Source organism: Miniopterus natalensis, chromosome 5 (genome assembly GCF_054644295.1).
Source record: "Miniopterus natalensis isolate mMinNat1 chromosome 5, mMinNat1.hap1, whole genome shotgun sequence".
Classification (NCBI taxonomy): domain Eukaryota; kingdom Metazoa; phylum Chordata; class Mammalia; order Chiroptera; family Miniopteridae; genus Miniopterus; species Miniopterus natalensis.
The window spans coordinates 87,785,088-87,805,272 of NC_142085.1; the positions used below are offsets into that span (position 1 = coordinate 87,785,088).

A 20,185-nucleotide genomic window follows, 5' to 3' on the forward strand; every position below is an offset into this window, starting at 1 on the left:
CCTCTCTCTGAAATCAATAAAAACATATTTTTTTAAAATTTGTTTGAGGAAAGAGCACTGATTAACCCATCTTAGGCCACGGAGCATGGCCTGAGGAAGGAGTTCATGAAGAGTTTGTCAGACAGAACTACAAATGTCCACACGGTGCTCAGCACCCACGGGCCATGGGCTGGGACATCACAGGTGTGGGGTGGACCCGAGGATGGTGGCATGGTCCACAACAGGGGAAGGGAAAGCACTGTTAAGTGTGACCCTTTCCAGGAGTTTGTCTGGGAAGGGCCCACATGATGTAAGAGGCCGTTCCTAGATCTAAGCTGACACATAGAGAAGTGGCCCAGCTGACAGAGAAAGACAGGAGAAAGGAGCAAGATCGGGTCTGATCAGGGGACTGCTCTCACCCCCCCCGAGTGTCTCCCCAGTGCCTGCCAGGTACCCGTGAGTGCTAAGTTGTTGTTTTTTTTATTTGTTTTTATTGATTTCAGAGAGGGGAAGGGAGAGGGAGAGATAGAAATATCAATGATGCGTCATTGATCGGCTGCCTCCTGCACACCCCCACACTGGGGATGGAGCCTGGAAACCCAGGGGTGTGCCCTGACCGGGAATCAAACTGTGACCTCCTGGTCCAGAGGTCGACACTCAACTACTGAGCCATGCAGGCCGGGCCCTTCTCCTCTTTACTAATGGGACTTTTTTTTGTAATTTTCTGTCCATGGGTTAGGAAAGGAAGGTCAGGCAAGCACCTTGACTTTTTGGTTCATAGATCCCCAGACCATGGGGAGCCACAGGTACATATAATTCAGAGAACTGTACATTATTTGGAGCCGGGACTTTGGGATTCCTCCCTTGAAGAAGGGTACCTGCTCTGAAAATGAGAATGAAACAGACTTGGTATCAGGCAGAAAGCCGTGCTGACAGTGGTGACCATCCCAGCAGACAAGACTACATCCCCCACCAGTGTCCTGGCAGTTTGATGTTGCTATGTGACCAAGTTTCAGCAACGCAATGTGAGCAGAAGTGACGTGAGCCAGACCATAGAACTTCCCATGAGCAACTCCCCCTCCTGCAGCTTGCTGCTGACAGGTACAGGAACCCTGGAAGCCATGTATCGAAAATGGTGGGGCCCCCACAGAAGCCGGAGCATGCGAATCACTAATAGGAGAGTGGATCGCCAACCAGATGCAGCGCTCGCATCTTTTTACAAGAGAAAACAACTACTGGAGCTCATTCATCTAGCGGCTGCTTAGGGGTTCTCGGGACAGCAACTGGCATTTACCTGAACTAAAACCCGTGACGGAGCTGAAACAAACCCAGCAGGCTGGCTCGCGACCTGTGCTATCTATCCCACTCCCCTGATACCAAGTGGGCGGTGTAGGCGCAGACCGCGGCTTTCACATCCTTTCATGCTGATGGGGACTAGGGGCTAAAAACCCTTTTGTTTTCTTCCTCCGCATTCTCCCTGAGCCCCAAAGACACAGCCAGCTGTGACCAGCAGCAAGTATCCTGTCGATTGGAGAACCCTTGGTAAAGAACATACATGGGACACCTTTTGTAAATGACATGACCATCTAGTATCACCATATGCATTTACCCACCATAACTTTAGTCCACACACAGATAAATGCAGGAAGTGCTAGAGTTGGCACCTAAGATCCTGTGCAAACCTATTGTTTTTCGTAAAAGGAATAAGCCCCTGATCATGCATGCTGACAGCATCACACAGGCGCTGAGTCAAGGCCCCAGGGCCCAGGCCTCCCAGGACCTCATTCCTTGTTCTTTCTGTGCCGTGTGCAAAGGCAAGCAGCAGGAGAGGAGCGAGCCCACTGCCCTCGCAGTCACAGGGGCTGTGCCGTCACACAGACTGTGGGTTTTGCTGTGTTAACTTGAGCCTCGGGGATACCCATTATTTACATTATGATGGCTCTATTAAAGCACATCCCTTAATAAAAATATCTTAATATGGGCCCAGAATTGTGTGCGCGAGACCAAAGACACAAATGAACAAGCAATGGACACACCGAAAGTACAATGAAGCAGAAACATTCATTCTCTTACCATCCAACTAAACTGAGACATCGTACTTTTTTCAGAATGTGCTCCAGAAGCACCCTGGGAGGCTATTAGAAGCTTACACATGACAGCAAACAGCGTGACTTCACCAGACACGGGTGAGCCTCATCTTGCTTTCCCAAAACATTATCCCAGCCCTCCAGGGAAAGGGACACTGGGTAAGCTCAGACTTTCCAAAACCAGCGTGAATAAAAGATCACCTTATGTCAAATACATCTTGTGATAAGCCTGATTACTTCTTTTTTCCAGAGTTTAGGCAACAATCTACGTTTGGTTAATGGTCTATGTTATGGTAACTTTATAACTTGCTATATAAAATACCTTATGTGCTATTACATTACGTTACTGCAGAGAGGAATGTAGATAGATTTCATATGCCATCTGGGTTTTAAGGGTAAAATTTCAGCTACCTATTTAGTATTCCTTTCCCACAGTAAAAATAAAGTCTACGATTATTATTGTTTTACACACATGCATAGTATACCTCTTTTGATAGTTGACACTCTTATTAACAATCAAAAAAGTCACACTTACAATAGAATAAATGTCTTACTAATGAGCAATTAAGTGAAACTATCAAGGACCTTATAGGATTTTTAAGGTGCCCACGCGTATCTTAGAACATTAGCTTGCTGGATCATTCGGGTGTGACTGAAAAATCAAAGACAGTAATTTATACATTACCTAGTAGCTTTCCTAAGCAGTAGTTCTCCTGAAATTAAAACAGGAAATAAAGTTTGTATTTACACCTAGTTTTAGATATAACTCACAATGTACATGTATCAAGCCACAGGTAGCATTTCAGACAGTGTCTGTCTGAGTCCCATTTCCCGCAGCACAGACGGCGCTAGTTGTGAGGTGTGTGGGCTGGAGCAGGGACCACTGATGCCCAGAGACCCTCCCTGCACAAACACGCTGTTTTCCAGAGACAGCTATTTCACCTTTCCTGTTTCTTTTCTATTATGAAAACAGTGCTGAACAGAATCTTGGTCTCATTTTCTGCTGGATGATTAAAATCTTTACTGTCAATTATCTTGTCTCCTAAAAATCAATCCGATGGTGAAGAAAAAGCAAAGCCTCAAGAAAGCGTGCTTCCCTCAACATAAAGCCAAAGCAAAACAGAGCCCGAGAAATTTCAAGTGAATGTCTTTGAAATCTTAAAGCTCAGTAAGTCAGAGCTTTATATAAATCAGTAGTCTCTGCATATCTTGGTTCAGTACACACCATGACCTAGCAGAACACACATATTCAAAAGCTCATCCTTCACCAAGGTCCTGCCTTTTCTAGACGGCCCACTGCCTGGTGTACAGGCACAGACACAGGCACACAGGCGACGGATGCAAGCAGCAACCACGTGATCACTGCTGCTCGGGGCAGGTCCCTTTACTGCGCTGTGAAAAGACCGTCGGTCTCTGAAGCGTTTTCAGTCCGCACGTGCCCACGCGCATGGTAGTCATCAGCCTCCACACCTGGCAATGCACAAAGCCTGCATGCTTTCCTCACTGAATCCTCAAAGTGCCTTGAATTGTTTTAAAAACTTCAGTCTTCCATATTGAAACTAAGTTACTCCATTTTTCCATGAAAAAAATTAAGGGGGGGATGAACTTGGGAAAATAATCCTGCTACTAAATAGGTTTAAGAATAAAACCTCTATAGAAAAAATATTGCAATGGAAGGTAAAACCTCTCTATGGGTTGCTCAACAGCATTATTTGTAATAAAACAGAAACAAATGAAGTGTTCAGTAAGAGAACTGTAGAACCAATTAGGAAGTGTAAGATTGATAAAATGTTCTACAGCCACTAAGACAATGAGGCCCTAGCCAATGTGGCTCAGCTGGGTGAGCACTGTCCAGTGCACTGACAGGTCAAGGGTTTGATTCCAGGTCAGGGCACATACTCAGGCTGCAGGTGCCATCCTATTCAGCGTACCTGCACGGGGCACCTAATGGATGCTTCTCTTTCTCTCTCCCTTCCTCTCTCTAAAATCAAATTTTAAAAAAAGACAATGAGGGCCCTGCCGGGCGTGGCTCAGTGGTTGAGTGTCGACCTGGGGTCCAGGTGATCGGGGTTCAATTCTCAGTCAGGGCACATGCCCGGATTGCAGGCTCAATCCCTGGTCGGGGGCGTGCATGAGGCAGCAGATAAATGACTCTCTCATCATTGATGTTTCTCTCTCTCTCCCTCTCCTTTCCTCTCTCTGAAATCAATAAAGATATATTTAAAAAAGAAAAAAAAAAAAGGAAGATGCTGAAACATGGAACACACAATGTTGAGCCAAATACACCATGGCACCGTGCCATGTGCAAACAGCTCCTTTTGCAACAAAACAGGAACATAATCTGATATGCTGTCGCAGTATTATGTGCAGTTTTCCCTTTATTGAAAACACTCAACTATATAAAGCTTCTATAGTGACTATTTTCTAAAAGAAAAGAAAAACATCAAAATGGGCAGAATGACTCAATAATAAGTCTTTAAGCATGACTGTTCCTGCAGGAGGCACACTGCTGCTGTGCCCAGGAACCACTGCCATTTTCTGGGAAGGCAGCACCTGGCAGGTGGGTGCTCACAAAAGGCCTGAAAGGAGGAAGCAGTGGCCTCATCCCTATCACTGATTTTATCACCCAGGCCTGAATGTATCCCTTCTGAGCACTTATACAATACACTCTTCTATGTGAGAACAAAATTTCACATACAAGTCTTCATCTTTCCCGCTACAGAGAAATTCAGGTACACAACTACTTCCTTCTAAGAATAAAGCAACACTCAATTGGCAATCACATTATACATATTTTTTAATGACAAAATGGTGTTAACTTTGTGCAACATGTGACCACAAATAATTAAGAGACCGCAGGGTGAGGCCTACCAGAAATAATACTAGACGTAGGATTACTTGCAAAACAAGCAATTTTCAATAGAAAAACTAAGTATTTCCCTTGGGAAAAGCTTTAATATTTTATTGTTAAACAACAGGGGCAAATGTGTAGATTTCCTATAAATGCAGAAGAACAGAATCAGAAAGGCTTCCATAGGGGCCCCAATGGTACAGGGATGCAATACTTCTGATGGCTTTATGATGACATTTCTAAGCTCCTGGGTATTTTAGCTCTCTGAAGAAAATGTTCAACCAAAAGACTAAATCATACAAAGCATTTAATATCTTCAAACAGATGCCCAATAACAAAACTTTAAAACAAGAAATTACTCATAGCATTAAATTGTGTTTATCAAATACCTGAATAAGCTACATTCAGAAACGCTACAACGGAGCAGCTACGGGTACACTGAGGTACTCCGCACTACTACAAAAACACCGGAAAGAGCTTGGTGTCCTCAGTGTAATGCTGACGATTTACTTTTTGCAAGCCATGTATCTTTCAGCTACATTCTCCCAGTTGATTACATTCCAAATAGCTTTTAGATAATCAGGTCTGACATTTTTATACTGAAGGTAATAAGCATGCTCCCACACATCAATCCCCAGCAGTGGAATAAGACCTATTGGAAAGAAAAAAAGCAAAAATTATAATTTCCATTTAAACACTGCATCTTCCCAATTTAACCTTTATCCTATGTATCCACTATTACACTTTACAACATTCTCATACATTTCTCAGTTTCTTACATAAAGAGAAAATGTGCCTAAGAATAAATATTTCTATAAAAAAATTTTAAACTTTACTGTTTGGAAGAAAATGTGATTAGTACTAAAAATGGTAAAAATAAACCTGGGAAAATCAATTAACTACAGTATTTTAATAGCTGTCCTTAAAATACCAACAGATTTACCTAAGAGCCAGTTCTCAGTGGGGGTCTCAGTAAGAGTGTGCCATTTGTGGAGTGACAGAGGACACTCCGAAGATCCTGAGTACTCAGGGAGGTGATGAGAAGCCTGCTCTGCTCCCCAAGGCTGTTAGTCTTAGAGAATAAGTGTTTGAGATGCAGAAAGAAAGAACAAGTTAACAGGGAAAACTGAATAGGACTGCAGAGATACACAGAAGGCATAGCCAGGTTTCACCTGGAAAGCACAGCGTCTCCAGTGGGGTACCTTCAGAGGTATACCCGGCTCCCTACAGCACGCAGTGCTCACAAATCTTTTGCTGCCTTTACAAATTCTGTGATATCTCACTTTCCCCCAAGAGCCGTTTAGGTTCTGGAAAACTCTGAGTATGTCCACTGAAGAGTCACGTAACCAAATCTTCTGATGTGTGGAGGTAGAGCAGGTGGCTGAGAACCGCTGTTGTTTGATGTTAAAGTGTCGCTTTGGCTTCTTTACATTAAGGTCACATGTCCCGCTACCTGCTAGATGACTTAGGATTCTTTCTCCTAAAGAGCTTACTAACATAAAAAAGGGTTGGGTGAGCCCAGTCTGGCACTTCTAAGCCAAATATTGTCCTATACCAAAACCCCCCAAGGCAGTAGTCTGGAAATCTGAGCTCGCCTCCCAGTTTGACCACAAGTGCTCAGGAGAGAGTGAGTCCAAGGTTTGAAATCAGATCTCTTTTCCTTGTTCTTGTTGTTTATATTTAGTTTTTTGTCTTAGTGCATACAGTTATGTAAGTTGATACAAACTCACTGTCAAATGAAGCAGTTTATGTCTAAAACATTTTTTGTTAATGTACCTGTAAAATTACATGCGCTTATTTTTTATAAAATTTAAGATTTCAAAATATTGAAAACTTTTAAAGCACTTTTACTTACACAGACTCTGGGTATCACCTGTTAAGATTTGCTCAAATAAGTACATGCTCATTATAGGCTTAAACATGGCTAGTATTTCATATTTCAAGTTAAAGGCCTCATAGTGAACCATCTGCCCTGAAAGAATGGGTAACAACTTTCCGATCTAACCTGTTGTCCCCTGAAGGGGGTCCTGGTTAGAACAAGCAGCAATCTGCAGGCGTCCTTGTTCCTTATTATAACCAAGCCAACCCCAACCTGAGCCTTGAACGCCAGCAGAAACAGCAGTCAACTTCTCCTTAAATGCGGCGAAGGAACCAAAGTCACGTTTGATGACGTCCAGCAATTCCCCTATTAAAAAAAAAAATCCAAAGAACACCCACAAATGAGCAGATGGCAATAGTTACAATATTTTATTACATATATTAAAGTATTCTTGTCCTATGGCCAAAGATACAACTAGACAACACCATACAGAAGACACAACAAAACCCAATGAGCCTCCACAACACCATGCTACTCTGCCCTGAGACCAGTGTCCCAGGCCTCAATTGTAATTCACATGTTCATTACTGAAGCATTGGAGGATTTCTTCCTTCACTGTGCTATTGCCATCAGGAAAGAAAGAATATTTTCCATTAGCTTTCTTTTTTTCCACTCAGTAAAAATTTTACTTCAACTTCTACTCTACCTATTCTGTCTCAATTTGGGAATAAAACATTACGGCTGTTATCTGGTTCTTCTCCAAGGTGGGCTAGATCTTTCTTATCTCAATGATAGCATTTTAAAAGGAGTGATTTTTCTTTTCTATTACTGAACTAAGGGTACACTTTAAGGGCTACAGCCATTTTATTCTGTAGCAATATAGAATTCTAGACTGACCACATCAACCAACTCAACTAGGCCAAAAATATCACCTCTCTGTTAAAAGCAATCATGTTATAAGCACAAACGATGGAACACCGTGATGCAGAGAACACAAAGTGGCAGAGTACCGACACCTGTTGATTGAATAGGGGTGTCTCTGATACTCTGGTAACTCACAAAACCTCAACAGTGTTCAATTATGGTCTGAAGACCTAACTCACAAGAAATAAATTGTCCAACTTCCCATACTTACTCCCCCATTCAGTGTTATTTCCTAATGAAATTGTTTATTTCGAGTGCATAAGATGCCTTCTAGAACACAATTCAAACACACACACAGCCCGGCTGGGCGTGGCTCGGCGGTTGAGCATCAACTTAGGATTCAGGAGATGGTGGCTCCATTCCCGGTCAGGGCACATGCCTGGGTTGTGGGCTCGATCCCCAGTTGGGGGCGTGCAGGAGGCAGCCAATCAATGATGACTGTCTCATCACTGAAGTTTCAATCTCTCTCTCTCCCCTCCCTTCCTCTCTCTGAAATCAATAGACTTACTTAAATAAATAAAAACACAACACAACACACACACAAATTTAAGGTACATCCCAGAAGCCCAGAAACAGGAGGGGAGCTATATTTGTGCCCCAGACCTTCCCAAGGGTGAGGGGGATAACTAAAGTCTCCGCACACTGCACAGAAAGTCAAGTGAATGAGAGGAGGGGCCAGACGATCAGCCCTGTACTCCCGTCACCTGCAGCTCTCCTGGAAAACCTAATTTTCTGGGACAACTGACTTCTTATCTCTTAGGAAGAGTAGTAAAGTAAGAGCAAACAGCACTACTCTATGTACTTTAAATGTAATAACTTACTTAATTCTCAAAACAGCCCTATTATAATATATAGAGGAAGAAAGGAAGGTTCAGAAGGGTTAAGTATCTCACCCCAGGTCCTAGAGCTAGTAAGTGAAATCTTGTCTTTTCTAAAAACCGTTTCTTGGTCTTTCCCTAATGTACAACACAGAGCATTTCAACCAAAAGTCGACACCATATGCGATATTACATGTATGTACATATAAAATCTGATGACACGACCCCCCAAATGCACTCTCCATTCATACATATGTCCCTTTGGAAGTTACTACAACTTGACTGCACTCCTTGCTATGAAAAATATGCTATTATGATACCTCAGAGAAAATTAGGGAAACAAAACAAATCAACAGTCAATCCTATCATGCACAAAATGTAGCTAAGCTTGTACCAACATATACTGACCTTTGGGTTCTCCACCACCCTTAGGGCTCAGGTTTGTCCAGAAAATGCTGTGATTGATGTGGCCTCCACCATTGAACTTCAGTGCAGGCTGAAGAGCTACCTGAGCTGTAACATCACCTGAAATGTTAAAATGCAAATACATTTAAAAAAAATTTTTACTTTTCCAGCCATTCTACGCACTATTTTATTGTTTGTAAAATGTCATAATTGGATCAGCTTATCTATAACATATTATAGATCCTAAAATTCTACAATTTCAGATTCTACCAATAAAGACCTTCCCGAATTATTTGTCCCAGTGGATTTTCAGGTGATTGGTACCAGGCCAAACAACTAATGAGACAGCAGGGGTGGCAAAGCTAGAAGGAAATTCACTTCTGAGCTTCAAAGAATTCAGTTTTCTTAGATAGAAAAGATTTCAGCAAATGAAATAATGAAGAACAAAGATAGAAGAAAACAGTGGAATGCTAAAATGTATGGTTCCATATATAGACTATATGGAAATTTCCACCTCTCATTTTCTAATCTAGGTAGACAACTATTCACTGAGAAATATCTGTTACATTAACAAGAAACACAACATATTCAAAACCGAGCCCCAGATTTCCAACCCCAAACTTACTCCTGCTGTGGGCTTCCCCATCTCAGTAGTGCCAGCTATCTCCTCAGGCCATTTTGATAACTTGGTCATCTTTGACTCCTTTCCTAACCCACCAGCATATCCACCAGCAAGGCCCACTCTCCCGTTAAAACACATGCAGCCCAGCCGGGCGTGGCTCAGCATTTGAGCTTCCACCTAGGTTCCAGGAGATCAGGGTTCGATTCCCGGTCAGGGCACATGCCCGGGTTGCGGGCTGCAGACAATCAATGACTCTCTCATCATTGATGTTTCTATCTCTGTCTCTTCCTCTCCCTTCCTCTCTCTGAAATCAATAAAGGGATATTAAAAAAAAAAAAAAAAAAAAAAAAGCACATGCAAAATCCAATGCCTTCTGATATCTGGTGCAGACCAGCAGCATCTACCTCCCACCAGCATTCCTGCCACCCTCAGGCGCTTATCTCCTGCTTCCACATCTGCCCTAACAGTCTGTTCTCAAAGCAGTGGCCAGAAGGCTCTTATAGACGCCACATGGATCAGAGCACTCCTCTAGGCAAACCCCTCCACAGGCTGCTCCTCTCAGAGTGAACCCCAGGTCCTTACAATCAGCTACAGAAATGCCCGCCCTACACGCCCGAGTGACCCTCCACAGCTCCTAGCTGGCCCGGCCCGTCACACTGGCCTTGGCGCTCTTACAAGAGCAGCTAGCGCCCTCCCAGCTTAGGGCTGCCCAGCTTCCCATGGGGAAACACCAGAGGCAGCCTGATGCTTCACTGCCTCGTTTCTCCAAGTTCCTACTGAACCACCAATCCTATCAGTGAAGCCTTCTCTAACCACAGTAAAAAAACGGGCAAATCCTCTACTTGCTTTTCTAAGACAACCCCTGCCATCCTACATATTTACTTGTTCATCTGTCTCCCCACTAGAATGGATGCTCCAGTGAGGACAAGGACTTCCATGCACTGCTGTGTCCCAGGGCCTGAGAAATTGCCTCATACAGAGCAGACACTCAATGAATGCTTGTTGACTGACTAGATCATTGAATATGCTGAATGTAGTTTCTAGGTAAAAAAATTCTGATATCTATAGTACTCAAAAAAAAAGAATGTCATGTTTAAAGGCTTTTTTTCTTACCTTGCTTGACAAGCAGGCAAAATAAAATGTTTTTTCTATGCCTTCTAGAAGTTACAGATGAACTGAACTCAAAGTGAAGGACACAAAGAACCACTGAGCACTCACTGCTCAAAGTTTACATCATAGAAAAGCTCTATACTTCTGTTCCTAAGGCACACTAAGAACAAATGTAAGAAATACTACTGTTTCCTGAAACAAGGCCACACCTCCAGCTGGTTAGCAATTCAGAGGAGAGGACCACGTGTACCTGAAGGCGTAGTTGATCTTTAAGAGTTTTTTTAAGATGCCAACTTTTTGCTGTTATGTTTACAAAATAATTTTCTCACAGATCAGTGTCTCCCTTTATCAATTTTTCTTGGAAAGTCACCCTAAAAATAAATGTAAGTTTATTAAATTGTGTTTTAATAAGTCAACAGTAACTACATTTTTCTAATGGGAAAGAAACATATTTATTGAGAATTTGTTTAATAATTTCAATCTCTTAAAGTTTAGTTAATAATTTTTCAATTTTAACAGAAATTTGGGGGGACTTAGGATCTGCCTTTAAGAACTTTTCTGAAGTTCAACGTTTTCTTTGACTTCACTTCAGTTTTTTTCTTCCGTCAAACAGTGTTTCTTTGAAAAGCATCTTACATGTATGTGATGAGAGGCTGTAATTTTACTTATACTCCTTTTATCCCAAATTTCAAACATGAAGATTTAGCTCTTTAACAACTTTTAAAATATAACTTTTTAAATTAAAAAAAAAGCTCTGCAGGTACTTATTTACAGGCAATACAGAAAGTGACATAAAGCTTTTTTTTCCAGTGACTTTCATTAAACAAGTAAAGCTTCGATTGCACAAGGAGGGAAAGTAATCTGTTTTTCAAATATTGAAGAGAGGGGTTCACCGGTGTCAGATGTTGTCATACAGGAAACACTTTCACAACTGGGATATTCCCCAGCCTCACTGCTACCGACAGTGTTATGCCCTAAGCCACCAAGACTCCTACGGCATGCAGAGCCTCCTGCCACGCTCGGGGTTTCCGAGGTCGGGGTAAACAAGCATTCCGGGACGCGGCTTCCTCCTGGTGCAGCCATTTGCCTCGCACACAGTCAGGCTGAAATACTACACTTTCCCACTAGGTGCCCCCCAGTCAACAAGATGCTGCTGTCCAAAATTCACTCCACCTACTTCACAGGGCTGAAAGTCAACGAAAATAGGTCTGTTTAAGGAAAATACGCTTGTAACTGTGTTGCTCATGGGGCCATACCTGTAGTCTGGAAACACGACTGTCAATTACCTACTCTGCAAACGCTGCTTAAACTAATAGGTCGAAAGTGTAAGAGTGTTTTGTGCAGAAACATTAAATCACACTGTTCCCACCTACACCCCCAGGCGCACAACACGCAACGTCCCCGAGCGACTGGTTTTGTCAACCGGACTTTAAAAAAAAAAAAATAGTAACTCCATATTACATTTTCATTGAATTCTAAACGTTCGTAAGTAAACACGAGCCTGTTTCCGTTTCCCACAAGGATCCTTTCCCTGGGAATTCCAAGAGCGCACGGAGCCGTGCGAACACAGGAGCCTCGGCGGAGGCGCGCCGGCCGCCCCGTGGCCGGGCGGTTCTGGGGGCCGCGGTGGGCCCGCACCTACCCTTCTGCAGCGCCTCGCGGTACTTGTCCTCCGTGGCGTTGAGGTTGTTCACGTAGGCCGCGTGGTGCTTGCTGTGGTGCAGCTGCATGATCTGGGCGTTGATGTGAGGCTCCAGGGCGCCATAGTCGTACGGCAGGTCGGGGAGCTGGTGCTTCTGCCTGGCGCCCAGGGACCCCAGCGCGGGCACCAGCTGCCGGCTCGTGCTGCAAGGACAAGCACAGGCCGCTGCGCTCGGGCGGGCCGGTCGCTGCCAGCGCGCCCCGGGCGGCTGAGGCGGGAGGCTGAGGCGGGAGGCTGAGGGCACGCAGCGCCCCGGGGCCTTCTTTTCCAATAGCTCGCTCGCCCGCCAGCCACACTCCCTGAAGCGTTAAACTAACGCTGATGTCCCGGCCCCGCAGCACCTGGTCGGGCCCCACGCACACCTGCCCTCAGGCAGGGCCGCCCGCAGCGTCCCGCGACACCTGCGCCCCGAAGGTGCCCTCGACCCCGCCGCCCCTGCCCTTCACCCTCGGGGCCCGGACCGCGTCCCCGCCGCGCCGCGTGGCCCGGGCGCCTCACCTGCACGCCGCCCGGGACAACATGGTGACGCCCCGCACAAGGCCCCTCGGAGCTGGAGCCGCCGCGATGACCGCCCGGAGCGACCCAGTGAACCGGCGAGCAGGCTGCGCCGCAAGGACACGGCGCGGCCGAGGCCCCGCCCCCTGCTCGCCGCTCCCACCCCGAGGGGTGCGCGGCCCCGGGAGCGGCCCCGCCCACGCCCGGTCCGCGCCCTGGGCCCACGGGGCGCGAGAACGGGGGCAGAGACCCCGTCTCCAGGGGGCCGCGGAGCCGCGGGGCGCCCCTGCCGCGCTTTCCCGCGCGCGGCCCCGGGGAAGGCCGCCCGCCCCCCCCCCGTGTCAGATGGTACGGCCCACGGCCCTGCCCGCGGCGGCGCGGCCCGCGGGTCCCGGAGGGCGGGGCGGGTCGCGGGGGTGCGAGTGCGCCCCCGCCCCTTCCCAGGGGGCAGCGCTGGGGCAGCCCCGGGCCCGCGACCTTCCCGGAGGAACGACTCCCGTTTCCCTGAACGGCCTTGGCGCCGGCCCAGCGCGTCCGAGGGGAAGGCGCCCGGGCGCCGCGACGCTGCAGGCCCCGCCCCGCCCCGGCCCGGCCCCGTCCGCGGGAGCTGACCTTGGGGCCTCCTCCGGCCGGAGCCGGGCCGGGGCTGCAGAGCACCGAGCGGCCGGGGCGCGCCGCGGGGGTGCGCGCGCTTAGCCGCGTCTCCCCGGTAGGTGGTGTCCACTCGAGACTGCAGGTCGAGTTCTCCGAAGTTAAGCAGGTTGCCCCGAGAACAGGGTTATTAAGTAAAGGAGGAAGGTCAGAACTCGGGGTCCATCATTTGTTGGGTGCTGAGACCTGCCTGTCGTCTTGAGTATTTGTTAGGAGTGGCTTCCATGAACCAGCCGCTGTATTAAAGAAATACAGCTGCCCTGCCGGGCGTGGCTCAGCGGTTGAGCGTGGACCTGGGATCCAGATGATCAGGGTTCAATTCCCAGTCAGGGCACATGCCCAGGTTGTGGGCTCGATCAATGACTCTCATCATTGATGTTTCTCTCTCTACCCCTCTCCTTTCCTCTCTCTGAAATCAATAAAAATATATTTTAAAAAGAAAAAAAAAGAAATACAGCTGAGGGTTGTTTCCTACAGTGTCCAGTAGTCTGACAAGCTGTAGGAGTCAAATGCTTTCTCAGCTGTTAAAAACAATCCCGAGTGCCCCGCGCCCTTGGGGCACCAGGAGGTCGCGGGTTCACTTCCCCTGGGGGCCCGTGCCAGGGCGGGCTCAGCCCCCAGCAGGGGGCGCGCGGGAGGCAGCCGATCTACAGGACTCTCCTCATTGATGTTTCTGTCTCCCTCTCCCTTCCTCTTTCCGAAATCAATAAAGATATATTTAGAAAAAAGAAAAAGAAACACACTTTACTAAAAAAAAAAAAAATTTCAGCCCTCCCGCAAAAATGGCGAGGGTGGGGGTACAGGGGGGTAGGGGGCGGGAGCGACTCAGGCTGCCACATCTTTCTGCCCAGGATCTCATCTCACTGCACTGGATGTTATCAAGTTGAGGCCACTTCCATGTGAAGTTACCAGCAGACAAGGCACAATTAATACGGGTGCAATTGGTCATGTAACTCATGGGAAATACACAGGTATAAGAGCTGTTTCTGGAGTTCACATTGTCAGGTTCAAAAATGAACTAGAAAGAAATATTACAATCAAGCTTGGATATTCTAATGCTAACATTTATACGCTTGATGACTCAAGTTGTCCTCCGCCAGAATGTTACAGGTCCTGTGGAGGTAGCACACTTCATGACTTTCCTACAGACATTCCTGGGACCAAAGGGAACTTCAAATTAGCCAGACATGTTTCCCTTGTCGTCTGTCCTGGCCACGGTGTTTCGATGGCTACCACACCGAACCCTGCAGCAGTGATGGATGCAGCTCTTCTGTTGACAGCTGGCAATTAGTCTTGTCCTCGGCCTCATACTTCTGAACATTTGGCTGCTGTAGAAATGAAACTAAAGCATATGTTGAGTTGACAAAATAAAATTGATTTGGTAAAAGCAAGCCTGGCTAAAAAACAGTATGAACAGATCCTTGCATTTGTGAAAGGTACAGTAGCCCCAAGGAGCTCCTATTATTCCAATTTCTGTTCAGCTAAAAAACAATATTGAAATACTTATTATTAGCTCCTTTGATGTCAACAAACCTGGCTGAGAAGTTGATGGCTCTGCTGGGGGCGGGAGTACCTGGTGGTCGTATTCTAAAAGGGGAATTAAAGGTGGGCCAGGAGATAGAAGTCAAACCTGGTATTGCTTCCATAGATGGTGAAGGAAAACCTGTATGTGGATGAAAAGGGGCCACGCGCTAACCTGACAGGCTCAGGGCAGGCCTGCGTGGAGGCCTTGCAAACTCAGAGGCCTAACATAACCACAAAGGATGGTCTGAAATTAAAACTTTTTAAACATAAGCAGTTTGTGGTGGGTAGTCACGCCCTAAGGCAGTATATTTCCTTCACAAAGGTTAATTTTCACTTTAAGCCTGTGGGTTGTCTTTTGCATCTCAGATAACATACCTAATACATACCTTTGCAAAACAGTCATTTCCCCTTTTTCCGGGCGCTCAGTGCACCAGGGCAGAGACCAGGAACCTTCTCATTGTTATTGATATCTTGTTAACTGTTGACTGTTAGCTATCCTGTACCCACCTATGTAAAAGAAGCGTGTATTTATCATTTTACTTTTTTTTTTTTTTTTAGTATGTCTTTATTGATTTCAGAGAGAGGAAGGGAGAGGGAGAAATAGAAACGTCAATGATGAGTTATTGGCTGCCTCCTGCAGACCCCTACTGGGGATCAAGCCCGAAACCTGGGCATGTGCCCTGACGGGGAATTGAGCCTCAATCTCCTGGATCCTAGGTCGATGCTTAACTGCTGAGCCACGGTGGCTGGGCATATCATGTTACTTTTTATCCAATCCCAGGGCTTTCCCTGCTTTGCTTTCTCCCACCTCCCTAATCTATCACTATTGGATTTCATGTAACCCACTTAGGTCTCCCCCTTTGATTCTAGTGTATATAAAACAAACTGCAAAACTGCCATTCTCTGGAGCATTACCTCAATCCTTTGAGGTACTGGCTTCCCGACAATTGTCAACATTTGGCTCAAATAAACTCACAAAAATTATTCACAATTCTTAATATTTGAGTGATTTCCTACGTTAACACGTGTAAACTAATTTTTTTCCAAAATTGAGTCACTGTTTGCAAAACATAATAAACTTCAGTATGACGCTCCAGCAGGTTTTATGGGAGTTAGAACAAAAAACAACCCCACTTCCTGCCAGGCTGACAGAATGGTGGGTCAGGTACATGGTGCAGTTGGGGTTTTCCTGAGATCTTCACAGAATTGGAAATCTCCCATTTCCTGCTTAGACGGTTTCTAGGTGTGTGCTCTGAAGGGGACAAAAAACAGCAAACACACAAAAGTTGTCTAAGAATGAAGTGCTCGTGGCGAACATGGGATCCCTGTCAAAAGGAGAGAGTTAGTGCCGTCAAGGCCGACCTGGGCAAAATTGTTTTGACTAATCCTGTGTGCACAGAAGTAGAAGAAAAAATGGCCCTTAGCTGAAGAGCTGAGAAACACTGGTGCCTAATTGGTTGGGGTCAAATAAGAAGAGTGACAAGCCAACAATAGATGACTGAAAAATGTGAAAAAGTCTGATTTTCTCTTAGCCAGGGTATATTTTCAAAGCATTGCTGGGGAATGAATTTCACAGCTCATCGCCTTAGTAGTAGCTGTTATTCTCATGTTTGGGTGATTAAAATTTAACCTCTAGTACTTAAAATAGTGTCTACAATAAATGCAAAAGTTGACATAATGTTAGATTGACTCTACCAGAAATTAATCATTCCCCCAAAAATGTCTAATTTATATATCAACGCGGGTTTGAAGAAACGGTGTGCTCTGACCAGCTTCTGCTGCGGCATGCACGCCACAGGACCTGTTTGAAACAGTCTTTCTCCTTACATTCAACGTTCGCCTTTGAGCAGCTCCAGGCTTGAAAGGATTGTTAGACCAGTAAAATCCCGAAGGCACGAATTCTTAAAGACCAGTTTCCCTTTGCCTCATAGTTTGTTTCTCTATCTTCGCAATTTTGAGAGAAAATAAATTAATAGATTCAAATAAATTACCCTTTAGAGCATGAGGAAAAAGAATTTCAGTTATTTTCTCCCACCTCCTTCACAACCCTCTAACCCCTACCTCTGCACCCCCCCCCCCCAAGGATGACTAGCTTTGGCTTTGGGGAACAGCAAGGGGAACCACACTGCAGGACTTCCCAGCAGGAGGGCTGGGCTTACTGGCAGGCAGGGGAATGTAAACAAGGATGTGTTCGGAGGAGGACATTCGAGTTGAAAAGATGATGGAAGTCCTTAGACATATGGTTAGTAACAGGAAATTGAGAAGCATTTTAGCTGAATTGAGACACACCAAAAGTAGTTTTTCAGACAAGGTAGTCTGGCATGATGTCAAGAGGGGAGGGCTAGTTAGGAAGTTGTTGCATGAATCCAACATGAGGTACCAAGAGCCAGTTTTAGGGTACCGGCTATGAGAACTGGAAAAAGGGACATTGAGTCAGGCTGGCGTGGCTCAGCGGTTGAGCACTGACCTATGAACCAGGAGGTCACAGTTTGATTTCCCATCAGGCCACATGCCTGAGTTGTGGGCTGGATCCCCATTAGGGGGTGTGCAGGAGGCAGCTGGTCAATGACTGACTCTCCCTTATCATTGATGTTTCTCTCTCTCTCCATCTCCCTGCCTCTCTCTGAAATCAATAAAAACATATTTTAAAATGGGGAGGGGATTTTGAGGGATGGAACAACAGAGTTAGTGACAGATTAGTCACTAGTAAAAGGACTTGACCTGGTGAGAACAAAATATCACTCTCAGGAGACAGCCCAGTCACTGCATCAATGTGCTGCTTGTTTGTACAGATGATACTTTGAGACTTAAATTGACCCCTAGGACCTGCCTTTTTCTTAATTTTTTAAATTTTATTTTAGTTGGTATACAATCTTATATTGTTTATGTTAGTTTCAGGTGTACAATATAGTGACTTGACATTTTTAAACCTTACAGTGTGATCACCCCACTAATTCTAGTAACAGTCTGTCACCATGTAAACTATCGCAATATTGACTATATTCCCCTTCCCCTTTTGCATTTTTCTTCAGTCATCTCATTTGCAGGGGAGAAGGGATGAACAAACTTGATATTCTGATTTACTCAGGTATCAGATGAGATATGATGAGACCAGAATGGGTAAAGGAGTTGAGTATATAGCAGGTAGTTACAGTAAGATGGGATGTGAAATACAGTGGAAGGAGGGTAAGATCAGCAGTTGAGATGTACCGTATAGTATTGTCGAAACCAGGATGAGAGAGAGTGAGCTGGCAAAACTATAAGAAAACACATTGGAGATGTTAATCACCAGGAATAGAATATCGGTTACTTCTAGAAGGGTAGGAAATGCTGTTGAGGTGGAATAGAAGTGTGATTTAATTTTTGTCTTTTTTCAATTACAGTTGACATTCAATATTATTTTATATTAGTTCAGGTGTACAGTGCAGCGATTAGATATTTATATAATTTAAGAAGTGATTTCCCCCTGATAGGTCTGGTACCCACCTGGCACCACACATAGTTATCACAAAGGACATGCCCTCTTTGAACAAGCAACAAAGACGGGAGTGGGGAAGTGAGAGTAACAGTCCAGCGGGAGTTCTCTACCGTAGTGTCTGGCATCAGCTACAGCCTTCCAGAAGACAACCCCAACTATGAGGGTATCGGAGATTGAGACCAAGGGCTTGGGGGTATGGGTGGTAATGAGAAGAAAGTTTCTTACATTCTCTGCCTACCACACCCAATAAACAGGCCTCTCTCTTTTTTATGTGACCACTGTAAGCAGTACTCATTCAATTAGCGCAAGGAGTTAGATTGATTACAGTTGACTGGGGTCTGTCCCAAGTTCCTCCAGCCAGCTCAGGATGTCATCTGGCACATCAGGGCACCATGACTGTGGATTTCCCTTGAATAAACTTCTGAAGGCTACTTCACAGCCAGCCTCAGACTCACCGTACTCTAGACCAACATGTTGGTTGGAGGAGGCAAAATGTCGAGGTGAAATCATTTTGAGCCAGTTATTAATTGCATTCATATGCTACTAACAGAGACCCAGCCACAGTGCATCCAACACACGAGTGCATTCCCTCAAGTAGAGGAGATCTGGAGTAGGCAGTCCAGGGCTGAGAGGACAGCGTCATCAAGGACTCAGGTTCCTCTGTCCTCAGAGTTGCCTCAAGATCCCTGTAGCTTCTACTGCACCAGCCGTCTCACCTCCTTTCCACGAACAGGGAGGGCAGAGGTTGGGCCCCAGGTGTCTCCCTTTTAAGGATCCTTTGTGGTAGATCACCCAATTCCACTTGGAATTTAGGTACAAGGCTGCACCTAGCTAGGAGGACACTGGAAAGCATGGTCATTCAGCTGTGAGCATTTCCAGTCTGGAAAAGGCTGGAATTCCGTAACTAGAGAAAATGAGTAATGGATTGGAAAATACAGCCTCTGCCACACATCCTCCCACGGGGCAGTGTTTCCACATACTTGGATGTGAACTCTGACCACTAATGGAGTGACCTTAGCTACATTCCCTCCCTCCCTCCCTCCCTCCCTCCCTCCCTCCCTCCCTCCTTCTCTCTCTTCCATTTTAACCTTTGTACCAAACATTTTACCCAGGTAGGAATCTAAGTGAAAATGCTGGACCAACTTTTCCTTTGCATAACTGGGGTTGTTAATAGGACTGAGAGTAGCACTTAAATGCTGAAATAAAATCAGTGATCCATGGCCCAGCTGGGCGTGGCTCAGCGGTTGAGTGTCAACCTAGGATCCTAGGCAATCGGGGTTCAATTCCCGGTCAGGGCACATGCCTGGGTTGTGGGCTCGATCAATGACTCTCTCATCATTGATGTTTCTCTCTCTCTCCCTCTCCTTTCCTCTCTCTGAAATCAATAAAGATATAAATTTTTTAAAAAATTAAAATCAGTGATCCAGGCTAAAAGAGAAAGTGATGCTAGAGAAGTGGTATCATTAACAAAGGGCTCAAAGTGAGCTCCCGGCACACACACATCATGAAGCTAATTATAATCAGATTGCATCCTCAGGGAACACATTAACTACCGGAAAGGACAGTACTACGTAAACTAATAAAAAATGAGTTTGAAAAGGAAAAGTTATTTCGATGAAAACTAAATGGAATGCTCAATAAAGGTGAGCCACTAAAAATAATCACTGTTCAATTAGATGTGGGCAAAAGAAATATATAAGACTGGGAAAATCATTAAACA

General features: G+C 45.5%; 1 protein-coding gene and 1 pseudogene across 1 annotated transcript; one reads left to right on the forward strand and one right to left on the reverse strand.

The window, feature by feature from the left end:
• Positions 1-4,845: 4,845 nt before the first annotated feature.
• SOD2 (superoxide dismutase 2) lies at positions 4,846-12,915 on the reverse strand. Its single transcript, XM_087817725.1, has 5 exons — positions 12,816-12,915; positions 12,258-12,460; positions 8,887-9,003; positions 6,923-7,102; positions 4,846-5,569 (listed from the first exon to the last, which is right to left on the reverse strand). The coding sequence occupies exons 1-5, from the start codon at positions 12,836-12,838 to the stop codon at positions 5,424-5,426; spliced, it is 669 nt and encodes a 222-aa protein (XP_087673851.1). The 5' UTR covers positions 12,839-12,915; the 3' UTR covers positions 4,846-5,423.
• Positions 12,916-14,245: 1,330 nt separating this feature from the next.
• Positions 14,246-15,140, forward strand: LOC107535730 (eukaryotic translation initiation factor 2 subunit 3, X-linked pseudogene; annotated as a pseudogene).
• The last annotated feature ends 5,045 nt before the right edge of the window (positions 15,141-20,185 follow it).